Source organism: Diaporthe amygdali (assembly GCF_026229845.1).
Source record: "Diaporthe amygdali strain CAA958 chromosome Unknown NODE_1_length_4327563_cov_65_473760, whole genome shotgun sequence".
In the NCBI taxonomy this organism is placed as follows: Eukaryota; Fungi; Ascomycota; class Sordariomycetes; order Diaporthales; family Diaporthaceae; genus Diaporthe; species Diaporthe amygdali.
Genome location: NW_026517021.1, coordinates 1,858,901 through 1,875,862, shown reverse-complemented (window position 1 = coordinate 1,875,862; position 16,962 = coordinate 1,858,901). Strand labels below are relative to the sequence as shown.

The following is a 16,962-nucleotide window of genomic DNA, read 5'->3' as shown; positions in this document are numbered from 1 at the left end:
AGAAAATAGTGGTTGAAACAGGGGTGGCTGTAGGGTGGCGGTGGGACGTCATGGTCAATCAAGATCATCAAGGACTCGGGGCTGGCGCGATGCCATGCGACACCTTGCTTGGATGCTATGCGATGCACTCGCGCCCGGGGAAAAAAAGGTCAAGGCAAGAGGCACGGCTGAGCTCTCAGATCACCGCACCTGAGCTCAGCTCAGCTCATCATTCAAGCAGCTCGTGCAGGTTCAGGTCGATTTGGCTCGAAACGACTCGAGCGATGAGACTCGATGAGACTCGATGACACCTGGCTTGGCCTGCTTTGGGGGTTCCCTGACCAGGTCCGCGGCGGTTGGGTGCATGAACTCTGCCCAATTAATTGTCCATGCCCATGCCCAATCTGGAGTTTGATTTGGCTCATTCCAGCGTCGAGCTGCTGCGCCGCGGGAGGCTTTTTGTTTCAGGCCAGATGGATGGACCTCGAGCTGCAGTGGGCGAGTGAGTGAGTGCGTGAGTACTGTGGCAATCGATCATCTGCAGCAAGCAATCCAGCTGGCCAGTCAGCGAGTTGGTCATCCAGATAGGTGTAGATGTCTCGTGGCGAGTTTGGGGCAAGATGATGATGGCTGGCATGTGCCTGGCTGGTTGGCCTCAAGGATCAGCAGCGTGGACTAGAGTGATGTCGACACTGGCAGCAGTCAGTCTCATCCGTCCAGTCTATCAAGGTTGCTTCTGATAGAAGGGCCCAAGTGACCTTGACTCGACTCGACTCGAACTTCGCCTCGGAACGACCCCTGATATGCTGCAGGTGGCCCTAGTGCTCGTAGGTGCCAGGTGCCAGGTGCCCTTGGTAGTGCCGGGTGCCCAAGTGCCTGGGCTGCAAGGTTGATTAGGGGCAGGGCCCAAAGATGATCAAGTGCTGGGAATCATCCCCCTCTGCCCAATCGTAGTGCCGTCGCTCGGGGACCAGGGACAAGGGAGGACGGGACCCTCTTTCTTCTCTGGCAGCTGCATTAGAGTGGCACCGGGCTCCGACCAGTGATTGACTGGGTTGACTGGGTTGACTGGGGTTGATTGCTGCTGCGCTTGCGGCTTCCAAGGTTCCCCTTTTACTTAACGGGCGTCTTACATCTAAATCTGACTTGACTGCCTGTCCCCGATCCTCGCTTTGCCCTCTCCCATCCCACCCACCTCAGCGACAAGACATACTTCCCTTAGTCCAACTCTCACGAGCTCGACGTATTCGTTACAGGCAGGCAAGGCAGACAGACAGGCATTCTCCATCTATCATCCCATTCCAACGATTAGTCGTCAAAGCATCAGTCGGAATGGCCTCCTCATCGCCCACCGCTACCCCTACTCAGCCCGCCAACAACGAGAACACCACAGCCAGCAACACCATGGCCGACACAGGCTTCTCAGACGAGAACCTCGACCGTGACTGGAAGCCCAATGGCCGCCGTCCCCAATCGTACGTCTCGCCTTCAGTCCTCGCCATTCTGCATCCATTTCCCCATCCCGCCCTTTCAAGTATAACTATCCTAGTTCAAGTTGACTGACACTGGTTCCTCAGCACAATCGCCCGCTCCTTCTCAGCTGAGCTGGCCGATATCTTCCGCCTCGACAACAGCGTTGCTGACCTCGATGCCAAGATTGATGAGCGGTGTGTAACCCTGCCAACGCCATGACGATTTCGCGCTTCGTGCCACCATCTGTTCCTCCCCTCACCGCCGATATTGCTGCACCCCAATCCGGAGAACAAAGGGCGCGAAAGCTGACAGGGCCGTTTTCAACCCTCACAGAAAGCAGGTAGTTCAGACACGAGCCTCCGAGCTCGAAGCACTCGAGCAGCGCATCAAAGACATGGAGGCCCGCCTCAAGCGAAACGCCGCAGCCCCCGCTCAACCCAAAGTTCCTCATCTCGAGCCCGTCACACAACAGGCGCAAGACCAGAAGCACGGGGGATCCCGACCCGGCACAGCCAGGGCGAGCCAGCAGGCGGTCCCGGGGGCCCTGCCGCCGACACCGACGGCTAGTGAAGGTGAATACGAGCTTCTTGATGACCCTTATACTACATCCTTTGGCCCAGAGTTCCCCCGATTCCGTCACCCGCACCTGGTGCCGCGCATGACGAGTGCGAATGGCACTGGCGGCAATGTTCTGCACCAGGCACAGCAGCTTCGCAGCCAGCACTACCAGAACGTCCAGCTCAGTCCCACAGCCACTCTTATTAATACCAACCAGCACCACCTCAATATCAATAAGAACCCAAGCTCCGACGCGAGATCAATCAGGAGCGTTCGAACTATCGGCTCCGAGAACGGAAGTGCTGACTTTATAATTGTGCCCGGTCCAGATGGCGACGAAAAGTTCTAAGTCCAACACCTATTCGACCTGAAGCGCGATGAGAAGAGGCGGACTGGATTGGCGAGACCTGGATCGAAATGGTTTATCCTCCGGAACGGTTGCGACAGACGTCTGTCTTGCAAGCCATCGCAAAGAGTCCACATCCGAGAGAAGACTGGCCGTACTGCCACAGGAACGCCCGAGCTCGACCGGCCTTACTCCAAGAGGAACCAACTCACTCCGTCATTTCGAAGCGCGCGTATCCAAACATTGACCGACAAAATCCAGTATAGACGATGGGCCTCAAACCGCAGGCCACCAACTCACTCCGTTGGTGCGCGAAGCCCATCACCACGAGCCACCATTCGTTTTTCAACGTTCGGGATCAACCGATTCCACATCATTGCGTAGCCATTTGTATTTTCCGGATCCCCCCTTCTGAAGCATCTCGCCGCCGTGCAAACAGGCACCTGTCCGCGACGAGGTTGAAGCCCAAGGGGGCGATTTCCATTCTATGTGTTCTTCGAATCAGGTTTTCTCTCAGCATTTTCGACCAGTTTAAGGGAGGCAGGCCGTCTGTGGCTCGCGGAGGGGGAGAGGAAATGAAAGGAAATAGTTAGATGAAATGTCTGATGACCACGATTATGTGATAGGACCAGGGCGGGAGGGTGATAAGGAAGCATGTTCTGTTCTGTCACTATCTTCCCACCCCCCAACACGGCACATGGAAGAGAGATGAGAGGATAGGGAGTCTAGCAGCAGGGAAGGCTGGCTAGCTTGCATTTTCCCAGGAGAACAAGGCAAAAGTGTACATTATTGATCATGCTTCAATGTGGGGGCAGCTGCTAATGTGCATGTTTTGAATATCTCGAAGGTGGTCCGGTCCTAAATGTCTATGTTTCGCTTTCGCATCGGGTGAACACGTTAAAGGCGCCGGCACAGGGAAGGAGCTTACAGACCGAATTCAGATGCCGATGCCTACTTTTGCGATGTTTCTAGGGATGGGAGATGTGAGATATCGGGAGGATTGCAGGCATGGCTTCCAAAGCTCGGGGCCATGCAGCATGCTAGCCAAGACAACACGGGGACGAAGGCATCGACGCGACCGCGACTGGCATCTCTGTGAGATGCTGCGCAACACTCACGATGTGACAGGACTAGAAGGTTATTGCAAAGATCGACATTAGCATTTCGACTACTTTTGAGTGCCACCAACTGGCCATAATGTCTTCATTCCATGGGTCACCACCCCCAGCATTACCTCCCTGGATACCTCTCGTCCCTTCAAAATGAAAAGATTAGCGCATGAGACGCAGCAAAAATACAGAAGTGATGGCCATATCAGAACAACACGCGCAATTCCCATCAAATTCGTCGTCGAACTCCTCGCAGGTCGACTAGACGTCCAAGTGCACCCACCCCAGGTCATCCTTCTAGAGTTACATAGCTTCTAGACCGTCAACGTGTGAAACAAGGTGGGAAACAAGGAATCTGGGTAAGGTAGTTGTTTCGTAGACACGACTTTGCTGCAGAATGCTGCCTTCAAACCATCGTGGGATACTGGACATCTCTTGCCAGAAGACAGGCACAGCGACATCATTCCTCGGCTATCAAGTGCGGAGGGGCTTGCTGGCGAAACCAACAGACTCCTTAGCGATGTTGAAGTCGACATACAGGGCCTTGAGGATGACATCGCCGATGACAGTAACGCCCATGTTAGAAGACTGCAGGCCGCCGTAGCACCACCCATCGCCCGAGTCCATGGTCGGGGAGTAGTTCATGTAAGCACCTGGCACGGTGAACTCAGTCCAGTCCTCCACGAAACCAAAGTGGAAGTCTGGCAGGGTCTCGTTGCAGCGAAAAATGAATCCATACTCGCTGTACGAGTACTTGGCGCTCGGGACAAGCTTCCAGTAGTCCTGGACCACATCATCGGACCCCATCAGCATAAGTGAGGTGCCAGTGTCGATGATGGATGGCCAAGCGTGGACCATCGTCTCGTTGCTCTCGGCGTACCGGAGAGTGCTCATCTGAATCTGCCAGTATCCCTCGCCAGGCATGACTGGCTGGTAGTGCATCTCGCCATTGTATGCGGAAGTGTTGACCTTGCCGAAGGAGAATGTGCCCTCGTTATGGTATTGCAGGTCGACAGCGATGGAGCCTATGCCCTTTCTCTTGAGTTGAGAAAGGATTCCATCGGTTACTCCGGCCTCCTCTGGGGATACTGTGGTCGAGAGGTTGATGGCCAGGCCCATGAGACCGGATAGGAACGGATCGTAGTCAATGAGATTCCGACTGAAGTGTGTTGCAACCTCGATGGTGGCATTCTTGATCGTGAGGTTGCCTAGCTCGACGTGGTCGGTGATTACACTGCCCTCAGCAAAGCTACCATCGCCTGAGAGCCGTCAGTTGGAGTAATCTTAGAAAAAAGATTGTTTGGGAGCATACCATAGGTTATAGTCCAAGTGCGACCGTCTTGGTGGCGAGCAGTAGAGGAGACGTTGACATCAAAGATGCTGCGGTTTCCAAGCTCGCCAGGGTGACTGACCGACTCAGGAGTGAAGACCCAGCTATAGGAGCATTTAATTTAGTACCAAGCCAGGCCCAGCTCCATGTTTTCAGGGTCCCATCTGGCAAACTTACAGGTCTGCAGAACCAGTATCGAGATCCAAGTTGAGGGTCTGGCCTGGAGTGCCAATCTTGATGGGGCACAGCCACTCACGATCATTCGACTCGCTGAAGCCCACAACCTCGCCGACTAGATGCTATGAGTCACCTCTTGTTTCAATCGCGGAGGGGTTGAGGAGATACTGACAAGGGCTGGTGGCCTTGTTGACACCATCATTGTCGGCCAAATGAGCATATTTGGCCAAGGCCTTGAGGTAGGCGGCAGTGCCGTTGCGACCCTTGAAGCCGGGGTTGGGAATGGTATTCATGGTGAAAGTTCCAACAGAGGGAACAATGCAGAGTGAAGTCGAGACCAAGAGGGCAAGACACATGCAAATGAACTGCATGTTCTTGGTGGCTGAGACCCCCATCGTGGACATTTCGTGGATGTTCTCCAAGAGATTCAACAGGTATGTGGTAAAGAGCTGGGCTCAATTGTTGAAAAAGAAGGAGATCAACTGGGAAGGAGGAAATTAGATTAGATCGGTGTTGCCTTTCACCAAGCTTGGTCACAGATTGTTCCAGGGTGTATTTAATGGAATGTGCAAGCTGGGCAATGGCGTGTAGACAACTAGAGAAGAATGGGGCTCAAGTGTGCTTATGAAGCAAGTGTGGATTTTGGACTTGCCAAACGCGTTACCATCGCGTTGCAACCGCGTTACATGAGCAGAGTAAATGATGGTGAGAAGCTGTGCAGGAAATGTTGAAGGTAGCCGTGTTGACGAGGAACATACCTTGACGCTTTTAGCGCGTTGGGGTCCAGCAAGACCAGAGGGGATGGATCGATGGGAAGAGTGAGGATTGACTTGGAGGAATCTGGAGAAGTAAGCTTCGGTGGTATGGAGTGGAAAGAGTGTGATGGTGAGCGGTGGTGAGTGGTCTCGAGTGTGGTAGTCCGTTGGTGATAGACGGTTGACGAGGGAAAGTGAATGTGGGATGAACAGGGAGATAATCAAAGACAAGCAGTGATAGATACAACACCAGCTGGTGAAAGATGTCCACTTCAGTCTGCCTGGACAAAACCCAAAAACAGAAACCAGAGCACCTGCCCTGACAAAACTTTCGATCTTGCTCTGCCCCTGCTGGGATGAGTCCACGTTTCCCTCACACCAGGAAGAACTTGGGCGACGGTGTATGTGGAGAATTCACAGCGTCCTGTTGCACTCCGCCATCATAGGAAACGGAACAGTCTATCTACCTGCCTGAGTACCTTGATACGGAGCTTGCGTCCTGCCGTGATGATGCAGCCTTCCATGCCTAGGTACTGAAATGGAAGGGCCTGGCTCATGAAAAGGGGGTTGTGTGACTGCCATTTCCGTGCTGTACCGCACAACACAAGTACCGCACACAATACATTGACATACGGTGCACAGCGCCCGCCTCATATGAACTCTCTGTATCCACCAGCCCCAGAAAATTATTTTTAGTATTCTCACATACTTTGCTGTGTCTCTAGAGTGGTAGGCCTGACTGATCATGCCATCTCTGCTGTGCCTCATCAATGACAACATTCATCTTCCTGTTACGAGCGTGTGCTGGTCCAGCTCCCCACAGTTTCGACATTGTTTGTTCAGGAACGTGACTGGTATCTCTTCATAATTGTCAATCTGGGACTGTGAGTGCTGGGAAGTATATGAGACCAAACAAAAGACGCCGTACATGTGCTTGAAACGAAACGGCAGTGCCACCATAAAAAAGTATTTGAGCATGTCAACGCGAGTTACACGAGAGACGCATGCCACCGTCGGACAAAATTATGTCAGATCCCACGCCTAACCGTCGGATGACAGTCAATAGACCACAGGACTACACTATGATAGAATCTATGGCAGAAATGCCCATCCGTGACTGCCCGGGAGCCCGAGTTATGTTACCATGGCCCATACGCTCTTTTCTGGGCCCAGAGCATGCGAGTCTTTCATATATTTATTTTCCTTCTTTTTTTCGTCTCAATATCTGACTTTACCTCACTTGAGAACTAGAACGCCTTTATTAATTCTAGCCAATACGGTCAGACAAATCGTTCCTCGACGCTATGTAGTGGCTGTCTCAGTGTTGAAGAATTTGGTTGAAATTCATATCTATTAATCTTGCCTCACACACAATTTTCTCAACCACACATCAGACCTTGGATCTCATTGCAGCCTGTAACATAAGTATCCACATCATTCATGGCAATAGAACCATGTTTTAAGATGTTGGCCTCTAGCTGGACACCAAATAGTATGGGAAATAATTTGAATCTATCCTGCTACTAAGTGGGCTGTATTGGATAGAACGATGTCATGGGTTCATATCTCATCCGGAAGTCCAATAACCTGATGAAGCCTTCTCATCCCAATCCATTATAATCATTCTTTTACTCATATCATCTTCAAAGTTAGCAACATCAAATCCCAGAGATTTCATTACCAAGTATGCTTTAGTTGGGTTCTGTGGAAACCATTACATCATTTGCCACGATGTAAACATTGAAAGAAAGCAAATCCTGATTTGGAAGTGAGTTGTTTGAAAAGCCTTTGGCGGCAAGGCAGACCGTCTGCACAAGTATGTGGAAGGCAGCGGCAATCTTAAGGACTCCTCGAGTAAGCCATGGTAATTGAGTGACTGGCAGGTATACAAGTAAAATAAAAATTCCCTCTAGACTGACATCTCAACTGCCTTGCGTCTCCAAGAAGATGAAATATTCCCACGTTTGCTCCTCTGTCAACAGCCACGTGTAACTAGCGGACGAAAGGCACAGTTAAGCGACCTGCGCCACGGCACGGCCAACCGACAGGCGGACACGAGGTTGTTGTGTCACGAACATCTCGTACCAGAAAAAGGGAGGCTTGGAAAAGTGGGTGCTTCCCGGTGAATTACTAGCACATACGGGTGGTGGCATGGAATCTCGCACGACAAGGCAGATCGCATTATGGTGACTGGTCACTAGCCGTGGCCCCAGAGTGATGAGAAATGGATGACTGGTGCTCGTTTAGGCTTACCCTAACTTCGGTTTGTACGAGGGAAGCAAATGAATGAAGAGGCAAAACTAAAACTACTGAAAGAATCCATGCTTTGTAGCGACCAGCATCCGAGCAAACATAGCGCCGTCGTCAGCGACATATGTACAACCAGTCATCAGTCATGGGAGCGGACCTGGACAACATGCGCCTCGTGTTCAAAACACATTTTCAAATTCTGCACCATGCCCGCTGTAGGTGGTCTACAAAATATACGTATACTGTGCCGTGTCCAGGTGACTTCAAAATCTGGAAGGGAAACTCCATTGACTTCTAAATGCAATGCCTGAGCTGAGGCAATCTAATTGATACAGTAGCTCACAGCTCATCCCGTTTATGCTCATCGCCATCCTTCATTTTCTCCTCGCTGCCCGTCTCTTCTTTCTTTCCTGCCGCCTCTCTTGCCGCAGCTTCCTCTGTGAACTTCTTGATCAGTTCCTCGATCTCCTCCTCGCTGGGCACCTTGCCGTCCTTGCCGATCTCGATCGTCTGCTCAGAGCCCGGTGTCGCCGACGACTTGGTCGCCTTGGACTTCTTGGATTTCGATGAGCTGGACTTGCCCTTCTTCTTCTTGAAGTTGTTCACGCTCTTCAGGGCCAGGTCCTGGCCTGCCTTGTCGAGCTTCTCCCGCCACTCCTTGAGTGCCTTCACAGTCAGCACCGGATCATCCGTAGCACCAAGTTTTTCTTGAGCGGGCTCTTTCTTTTCGAGCCAGGCTGTGATCTTTGCGAACAGGTCTTCAGTCTCCTTCAGGTCCTCGAGGGTATACAGTGGAGGCACTGGACCGCGATCCTTGACGACATCTTCCATAGTGGGGGACTTGGTGGTCGACGTCGTGGAGTCGTCTTCCAGGTCCGCAAAATCGTCAGATGGCGCAGCTGTAACGGTAGAAGAGTCTGATGAGGCAGTGGCCGATGCCGATTGTGACGAAGTCCAGGCCTCTGCCTCGGCAATCTTCTGCTTAATATCCTTGACGAATTCGTCCGTCTGCTTGAGCGCTTTCTTAAGACCCTCCAGAAGCTTTGGTCGTTCGGTCGACTCCTCGATACGGTTCTGAATAGGCGTGACAATGTCCTGCAGCTCCTTGATTCGCTTCTTCAGCTCGTCCTTGGATGCGTCCACACCCTCACCGTAGAGCCAGTCGCTAGCGTCACTACCCTTCTGCTCGAGCGATTTTCGCTCCTTTTCAGTAGAGGCGGCGATAAAAGACTCGCTATCGAGGAGGTCCCGAATCTTGTAGGTAAAGCCTTCAAGCTGGTTCAGGGCTTCTTCACGCTGTCGACGGAGTTTGTCGGATTGCTCAAAGGCTTTCAGGCGGTCTTTGGATTGGAGTACATCAAGCTTGTCAAGTTGGGCAGAGCCTGTCTTCTCGAGCTCGAACTTGACGGGAACGGAAACGATCTTCTTAGTCTTCTTGCCTTCTTTGGCCTCAGCAGATTCAGTGGTTGAAGCCGAAGAGGTAGTCGAGCTGGTTGATGTTGTAGACGTGGTAGTGTCGGTCGAGGTTGTCGAGCTGGAAGACTCAACAGACTCCGCGGAGGTATCCTCCGCAGATTCGGAGGATTCGCCATCGGCAAGGGGCTTTTGCTCATCCTTCTTTCCAAAGCCGAACATGTTCTTAACTCCATCAATCAAGCTCTCCTTCTCCACGACCTCGGCCTCACACTCGACATAGGCCTTGGTGACCTCGACCTCGCCGTTCTCACCGGCGAGGCGTACACCAAACTTGAATTGGACGTCACTGGGCTCACAAGAGTACTTTTCTTTCATCAAGGACACAGTCTCTGTCAGATTCTTGGTGTTGAAGGTCTTGGTGGCCTTCTCCTCCACACCCGGTGTGACATCAGCGGCTAGAGCAGGGGTCTCCTGATAGAACTCGACGGAGAAGTCGTCCTTGTTGTTGAAGGTGACCTCCTTGGCTGTTGCACCAAGATGGGAGGTGGTGGTCCAAAGACGCTGGTGACGAGCCTTTCCCTTGTCATCGACCCATTTAATGCCGGCGGGGTACGCGGCACCTTCAGAGATCCTGATTTCCTTAACACGGAAGCTGGGGCTGAGCTCAGCTGCGCGAAGACCAGCACCGAAGACAGCGGATTCATCAGAGTTGACGTTGCTGCGGATCTTGTCGCCAGTACCAAAGATCTTCTCCAGCTCTTTCTGCACAAACGGCGTTCTCGTAGCTCCACCGTGGAGAATGACCGAATCCAGGTCGTCGACCTTTAGGCCAGCCATATCAAGAGCGCCTTGAATTGCAACCCCGACTCTGGAGGCGTGCGCCTCGACCATCGTCTCGAACTCTGCACGTGTGATTTTGTACTTGAAGTCAACGTCCTCGTAGAGACCCTCAAAGCTAGCCTGGGAGTTCTGATTGGCGCTGAGAACGTGTCGCAACCGCTCGGCATCCTTGGACAGCTTCGCCACCGCTCTGCCATGTGCCTTGACACCTTCAACTGTCGCTCCGACCTTCTTGGCGCCCGAAGATTCGACAAACTTCTCAACCATGTCGTCCACAATGATTGCGTTGAGGGCATCGCCACCAAGGGAACGGTCCCATCCGCTGCCCGACACAAGTACCTCCTGGACGGTCTTGTTGAACTTGCCGATATCCTTGACAGTGCGACCCTGCATCTTCAGGATTGTAGCCTTAGTGGAGCCTGCGCCCATGTCGAATACCATATGATGCTCCGGCTTCCCGCCCTCATTGACATTGGGGAATGTCCGGCTTGACGCGTAGTTGACACCCACGGCAAGGCCGTCGCTGATCAGGGACAGGACCTTCAGACCAGCCAGCTCGACAGCCGCCTCAATAGCTCGCTTTTCTTCTATTGTGTAGAATGGCGGAACAGTTACAACGACCGAGCGAACGGATGTGCCTGGGCCCGCCATGTTCTCGGCATTCTTCTGGATGCTTTGCAGCTCCATGGCCAACAGCTCCTCTACGAGCCACGCCTGTTCCTCGGGTGTGAATGCATCCTTGCTCTTGAAAGCAGCAGTATTCTTGACCTTGTGACTCTCAAGCTGTAGGGCTGGGTGACGGGCAGCGTACTCTCGGACAGCAGGGCTGTCGACAGGGAGGCCGAGGAGGGTCTTCAGGTTCGGAAAGACGTCGCCGGGGAAGCGAGCGGACAGGGCCATGGCGTCAGAGCCGTAGAGCCGTTCGGGGAATTCCCCCTTCTTTGGGCCATTTTGGGGAGGCTTGAAGGTGACAGCCGAGATCTCTTTTCGTCGGGAGTCTTTGGTAAGGACAATGTCGAGGGGGATTCCTGGTTTTACAAGGGCAGCTTTGATGTACTCGGTGCCTAGATCAATACCTAGCACTGCTGATGCAGCATAGACATGTGCTGTGAAGAAGAAGACTGCACAGAGGACTATGCGCAGCGGCGACAACAGTCTTGTCGCCATGGTTGGCGAGCTCTTGGTGGGGGTGTCGAGCCCAACCGCCGAGATGCTTCGTTTGCAGCTTATGGGATTTAACTCTTGACTCGAGGTCTCCTCAAATGAATGTGATGTTAGCTCGTAGAGGCAAGGAAAGAAGGAGAATTGGCAAAGACAGGAGAGAGTTGAAAGGTCTAAGGAGAAAGCAATCCCTTATGTGTTGAAGCGCAGCCAAGCGCATGTGGGAATCTGGCCTTTACCACGACGAACTCGATGGAAAGCTCCCCCAAAGGACAACTTTCTACAGTGGAGACCCCTGTAAAGGCCATTTTTAGCATCTACTGGTACCTGTCAGCCATATCTTGGGGGAAGGTACTTGGCTGATAAGATAACAAGTCGCAGCTGCTAGGTGTCCACTTCGACCTTTCTGCCGCTCTGCCGCCCATCAGGGCTGATCCTAGCTATCATTAACGCCTTCTTGGCACAGAGCATCACTGCAGGTCGGCATGCCTTCCTCCTTCGCCAGCCTTCACTTCAATATCAATTTCCTGTTTGCTCATAAGCTGAAGCTGTCTGCGAGATTCTCGTACGCACTGCAATCCATCGCCTGTACATGTAAACCACATCTGAAAAGCTTCAGAAACTGTTGGTGGGACTCATAACTCTTGTAATCATCCTTACGCTGGCCGGGACTGCCTTAGTACAAACCCAGTACCTGCTATACAGCTGCCACGTAACGTGAGAGTTTGGTCCTTTATGTAGGAAAGATTCGTTATGCCAAAGCACAGTGCACTTTACATTACCCTTTTTAGCTTCATTGCTAGGTTTTCTGATTGATTATTCTGAACTTTACTTTATATGTCAAACAGAAAGCTCATGACGAAGGCAAATTCCTATCAACGCTTGAATAATTTGCTCCTGCATTGCTGAGGATTTCAGCACTGAATATATACTGCTCTTATCAGTATATTAGCCCTATTATATCGAACATCACTTTCTAGGTCGTGTTCCTCACATATTGCAGTCTTATGTAGCTGTGCTGTTTCGCTGTGCTGTCACGAGAGTTTGAGAAATATTTTGTCACCGCCAAACACGATTGTTGGAGCAATATATCCCTGTTGCAAGGGGGAATTCGGCCTTTTCGGCACATGTTAAATGTTTCTCAGCCCGGGTTGAGAATTTCGCTCCGTCCCCTGTACCAACACTTGAGTGTCTCCTCCTTTCAAATATATAGCAACTGCCTGCAACCCTATAGTTACTTCATTCATTTCAGCTTGAGGTATGCGTATGTCTATGGCCCAATCAAAATGGACGTTGTGTCTTAAAAAGAATCCGCTATCGAAGTTTTATGCCAACATAAACCCGTTGGCGCTAATTCGAAGCTGTTGGTGTTGGGTCGTACTCCTGGACAGGACCGGGGTTGTGACTGGTCGGGGATGTAGGCGACATGCAGGAGCCTAGAGAATTGTTGCTTTATTAAACCAAACGAAGAATGTAGACATGCTTCTTCTTTTATGCCCCTCACCCTTCCCTTTGCCAGGCAGTCTTGTTTCTGATTCTTTGCGACGTGTGCTCCTTGATGCGTTTGCATACAACAACTCGTGAACCGTGAACGCATTTTTTTTTATTAATAGCAGCCATGGCAGTCGATGGTCGAGCCCAATCGCCTGATTTCGCGGCTGGGGAGGCGGAATACCTCCAGAAGATAAAGTCAATGTTCCATGGTTTACAGGCGCAGTACGAGAACGAGAAGATTTCCAACCAGCGCGAATTTGAACGAGACCAGCAAGCCACTGAACAAGGCATTCGTGATCTAGAAGACAGATGTCGTGATCTAGAAAGGAAGATGGTTGAGATAAAGGACGCGCAGAGGAAAGCTGTTCAGGAGCTGGAGCTCAAAAAGGAAGAAAACAGACGGAGAAAGACGGCATATGAAGAATTAGAGACTTTACGACGAAGAAAATACTCTGCGCACCTTGGAGGGGATCTCGCGGCCACTTTGGGACTCATGTTGGTACGCGTTTCCTCACCAGGTTTCAAACAAACACGTTCAACTCTCAGGAACTGACTGAACCGAACAGGGTCCGCGTTCTGCTTTAAACGAGCATATTTTCTCTGAATGCGAGACTGCTCAACCGCCTGAACGAGACAGAGGTCAGCCTTCATGCCGCAGTAACCAAGAGGCCGATCGGAATGCAATGGACTCGGGCCAGGGATCCGATGTATCGTTCAGGGGCCCAGACGCCTGCGTGAACGACGAAGCAGAGCATAACTCTGTGGGGCAAGAAGAACAGGCTGCATCATCGCCGGCTCAGACCGTTGATCGAGAAGATAGCTCACGGGAATATCCAAGGCGTGCATCGCGCCTACGGCCAAGAACTACAAATGTGAGTATCTGTCCTCATTGCAGGCATCATTCTCCCAACGCTGTCCACGCTCCAGCCTATCATATGGCTTCCATTGGATCATCGTACCAAAGTTTGAAGATTGACCAGCGCCAGCAGACAAATAATGCGACGAAGGCCCGACTAGGAAAGCGAAAACGCGTCCCTACAGCCAAAGCCCAGGCTCTGAGAGGCAAGCCGAGCTCACAGCTGGAGGAGCTTGGCGGCGATCAGTCGAAGCGCAATACAGTCCTGCCCGCGGATGGAATCTCCAGTGCGGGCGGAAGTGTAGACATTTACGAGTTCCAAATCACAACGCCTGAAGCATCGGAACAGCCGAATAAGCGCCCAAGGGCGTCCAGATCGAATAGGGCAAGGAGGGGTGGTCAACAAAATCTTTGTCCAGCCTTACACGAACCAGACAATTTAGGTCATCATCCAGTGTCAAAGAATCTCATTATACCTGGAGTTGGTTCGCTATTCAAGAAACGGTGGAGTCTAAACAGTTGGCACACCTTGATGGTCTTTCCTGTGGGTGACTTGAACGGAGTCGGCTTATCCGGCCACATTAGCGACACTGTACTGTTCAAGCAGGAGGGCAACCCGAAATGTTTTACTTACAGCGGCAAAGAAGTGACGGGGTGGGCGGAAGGTTATGAAGATGGGGGCCCCCGTGTCGCTCAACGCGTTTTGCCTTGCCTATTCTTCCACGATATGTTCCACGTTCCATCGGCCGAGACAGAGTATGACGTTTCAGACTTACCAGATCAAGCCTTACTACGTTGGATGAAGGCAGAAGACCTCGTGCCGATCGATTTTAAGCATAAAGGTAAGACATTTGGTTTGAAGCCAGCCCAGAAATTCAAGGCAAGCCTGGGCGTTATCAACGAGCGAAGAGCTCTGGCATCTCGCCAGGCCGAGCCAAGTCAAGACGATTCCGTGGACTACGAACAGGTGAGTGCGCTGATGCAGGGGCTCATCGTTGAACAAGATCGCTGATACGATGACTTAGGACCGACAATCACAAGAGCAAGCGCAGCAATTGAATCAATCAGACATGGGTGCTGCTCAGCCTGCTAATCACAGAGGGGAGCAAGCTCGAACTCAACCCCACGAGGCGAGTTTTGTACATGAACTTTCCGAGGAAGTGCCTCCCACCACTATTTCTCCTAATTCACCGCGCGAAACTCAGGCAACACCAACTACGAGCCCGACGCAGGAGAATGTGCAAGACTCACCCACGGAACGGGTCTCTCACTGTCGTACGCCTTGGAGTCAATGCAGCACTGAGGTTCAAATAACCGAAGTCTAAACAACTGAGGTCCAAATAACTGAGGTCCCAACAACTGAGGTCCCAACAACTGAGGTCCAAACAACTTCACCAATGGGTCGAGATGGTCTCGAGCAAGACGGAACTAGTTCTCATCAGAGTCAAGAGAAAGATGGCGACCAGCAGCAACCAATCACAGACACGACAGGAGATACAATCGTTCAGCAGCCACACCAGGGTTCAACATTAGAACCCATGCTACCTGGTCCTCCTCAGACCAACGCTGATGATGCAGAGTCTGTTAACGGCAGGGCCGCCCAAGGTAATGGAAATGAGAGTCTTGATTTGGACGGGATGTGTTGGCTGGATGCAGCCCAGCGGCGGCAGTCCCAAGCGATATCAGACGAGCCCGGACACCATAACTATCCTCATCTGCTCGTTGATCCAGTCAATGCTGGCAATTCGGGCTTGATAGAAGTGGCATCCAAGGCCTTAGAGGCTCAGGGACCGGCACTGGTCGAAACTTTCCAGAACCCCGAGTCAGATGCCAGGCAGGTTCGCGACCTTTGTCAGGCAACGAATGCTGGGAGAAACCCACCAAATGTCCAGCAAGCAACACAGCCACCAGAACATAATGCATGGTTCCACACGATTGTGCTCTCCACAACAAGCAGAGATGGACATGAACATTCAGGAAGCTTAGACTCCAGCCACAGTGCAAATGCTCGCTCCGCACAGCCGCCTGTCCTCAGGCCCTTCCCCCCAAATCAGACTCAACGACATAACCAAAAATCTCTAAAGGCTGTCAATACGCCAAGCAACTCTCGTGTGCCTTTTGGGCTCCCGTGGATGAATGGAAGAGCCACGAATTCGCCTAATTGGCGTCCAGTAAACAGACGCGCAGGCGAAAGTGATTGGACTGAGTCCTCTTCGACAATAGAAAGTCCGGGTCAACAAATGAGCTTCCATCATCATGGATTATACAAATAACTTCAGTTGGAACTAGCCTGTCTGAATCGCAGGAGCCAGTGGAAGGATGCAACGAGCAGTAAGCGCTGTGAGTGCTCATTCACTTGGGAAACAATTATGTCTCACTCGATACTGACCATTTCAGATGCGAATTTTTCAAGGAGACTTCATGGTTGCCAACTGGGTCAAAGGCTACGAGCCCTGAGTTCAACGATGACAGGGCACCGTGGCATCGGGTTTAGGCGTAAATTTGGGCACACAATTCCACAGCAGACCATTCCGGTCTCTAAACAGTTTGGCATCAATCGATCAAGTGTACGATATTTTATTCAACAACGATTCAGATTGTGTTTCTCTTCTTTTCATTTCTTGTCTAAAAAGTCATATTCTGATAATGACGAGAACAGTTCAAGTCTGATGCAGTGGCCAGTCGTTCTTTGTCAGCTGGGATTATTTTTCGGGCTTCGTTTGCTGGAAACAACGGAAAGAATGCAATGTTAGATAGGATGTAGTTTCCAAAGTCGCCGGAAGATACAACAGTATTGAAGCTCCAACCACCGTGTGACCATCCATCGTGCTTGTGTTGGCTTCATGGTCTCCTACGTGCCTAAACACTCGGGATCATCATTCTCTTCAGAGAAAAGACATAAAATATGTGGCTCTGATTTGGGAAGCTTACAGCTCGAATTCCGTCAAACACGAGTCTATCAATCATTGACGTGCGCGAACGGTGACCGGTCATGTCCGCACATGTAAGTGATTTGGGACAGTCGCTATACTGTCGATCGGACAGAGAAGCGACCTGGCCTGGACCTGAAAAGCCGACTGGAAGTTCTTATTCTCTTCAGAGCACAGCTCTCATCCCAGTGAAGAGTTCATTCTCAATCTCGGTGTATACTGTACAAAGTTGCACACATGCATGACCTCAGTACCCACTCCGATTGCGTGCTTCGGCCCCGGCCGCCA

The 16,962-nt window shown here is 51.6% G+C and overlaps 4 protein-coding genes across 4 annotated transcripts; 2 read left to right on the top strand and 2 right to left on the bottom strand.

Moving 5' to 3' along the window:
- Window positions 1–1,311: 1,311 nt before the first annotated feature.
- Window positions 1,312–2,359, top strand: J7T55_006154 (uncharacterized protein; the record flags this gene model as incomplete). The annotated part of the gene is made up of 3 exons (XM_053141184.1): window positions 1,312–1,454; window positions 1,557–1,646; window positions 1,786–2,359. The coding sequence occupies 3 exons, from the start codon at window positions 1,312–1,314 to the stop codon at window positions 2,357–2,359; spliced, it is 807 nt and encodes a 268-aa protein (XP_053000922.1).
- Window positions 2,360–3,939: 1,580 nt separating this feature from the next.
- Window positions 3,940–5,367, bottom strand: J7T55_006153 (secreted aspartic proteinase precursor; the record flags this gene model as incomplete). Its single annotated transcript, XM_053141173.1, has 4 exons — window positions 3,940–4,724; window positions 4,778–4,899; window positions 4,973–5,087; window positions 5,145–5,367. The coding sequence occupies 4 exons, from the start codon at window positions 5,365–5,367 to the stop codon at window positions 3,940–3,942; spliced, it is 1,245 nt and encodes a 414-aa protein (XP_053000921.1).
- A 2,949-nt stretch (window positions 5,368–8,316) lies between these two features.
- Window positions 8,317–11,400, bottom strand: J7T55_006152 (stress protein; the record flags this gene model as incomplete). Its single annotated transcript, XM_053141163.1, has 1 exon — window positions 8,317–11,400. One exon carries the CDS (start codon window positions 11,398–11,400, stop codon window positions 8,317–8,319), a length of 3,084 nt encoding a protein of 1,027 aa, XP_053000920.1.
- A 1,612-nt stretch (window positions 11,401–13,012) lies between these two features.
- J7T55_006151 (uncharacterized protein) lies at window positions 13,013–16,201 on the top strand (the record flags this gene model as incomplete). Its single annotated transcript, XM_053141151.1, has 7 exons — window positions 13,013–13,387; window positions 13,455–13,649; window positions 13,727–13,760; window positions 13,816–14,711; window positions 14,770–15,006; window positions 15,079–15,582; window positions 16,142–16,201. 7 exons carry the CDS (start codon window positions 13,013–13,015, stop codon window positions 16,199–16,201), a joined length of 2,301 nt encoding a protein of 766 aa, XP_053000919.1.
- Window positions 16,202–16,962: the final 761 nt, after the last annotated feature.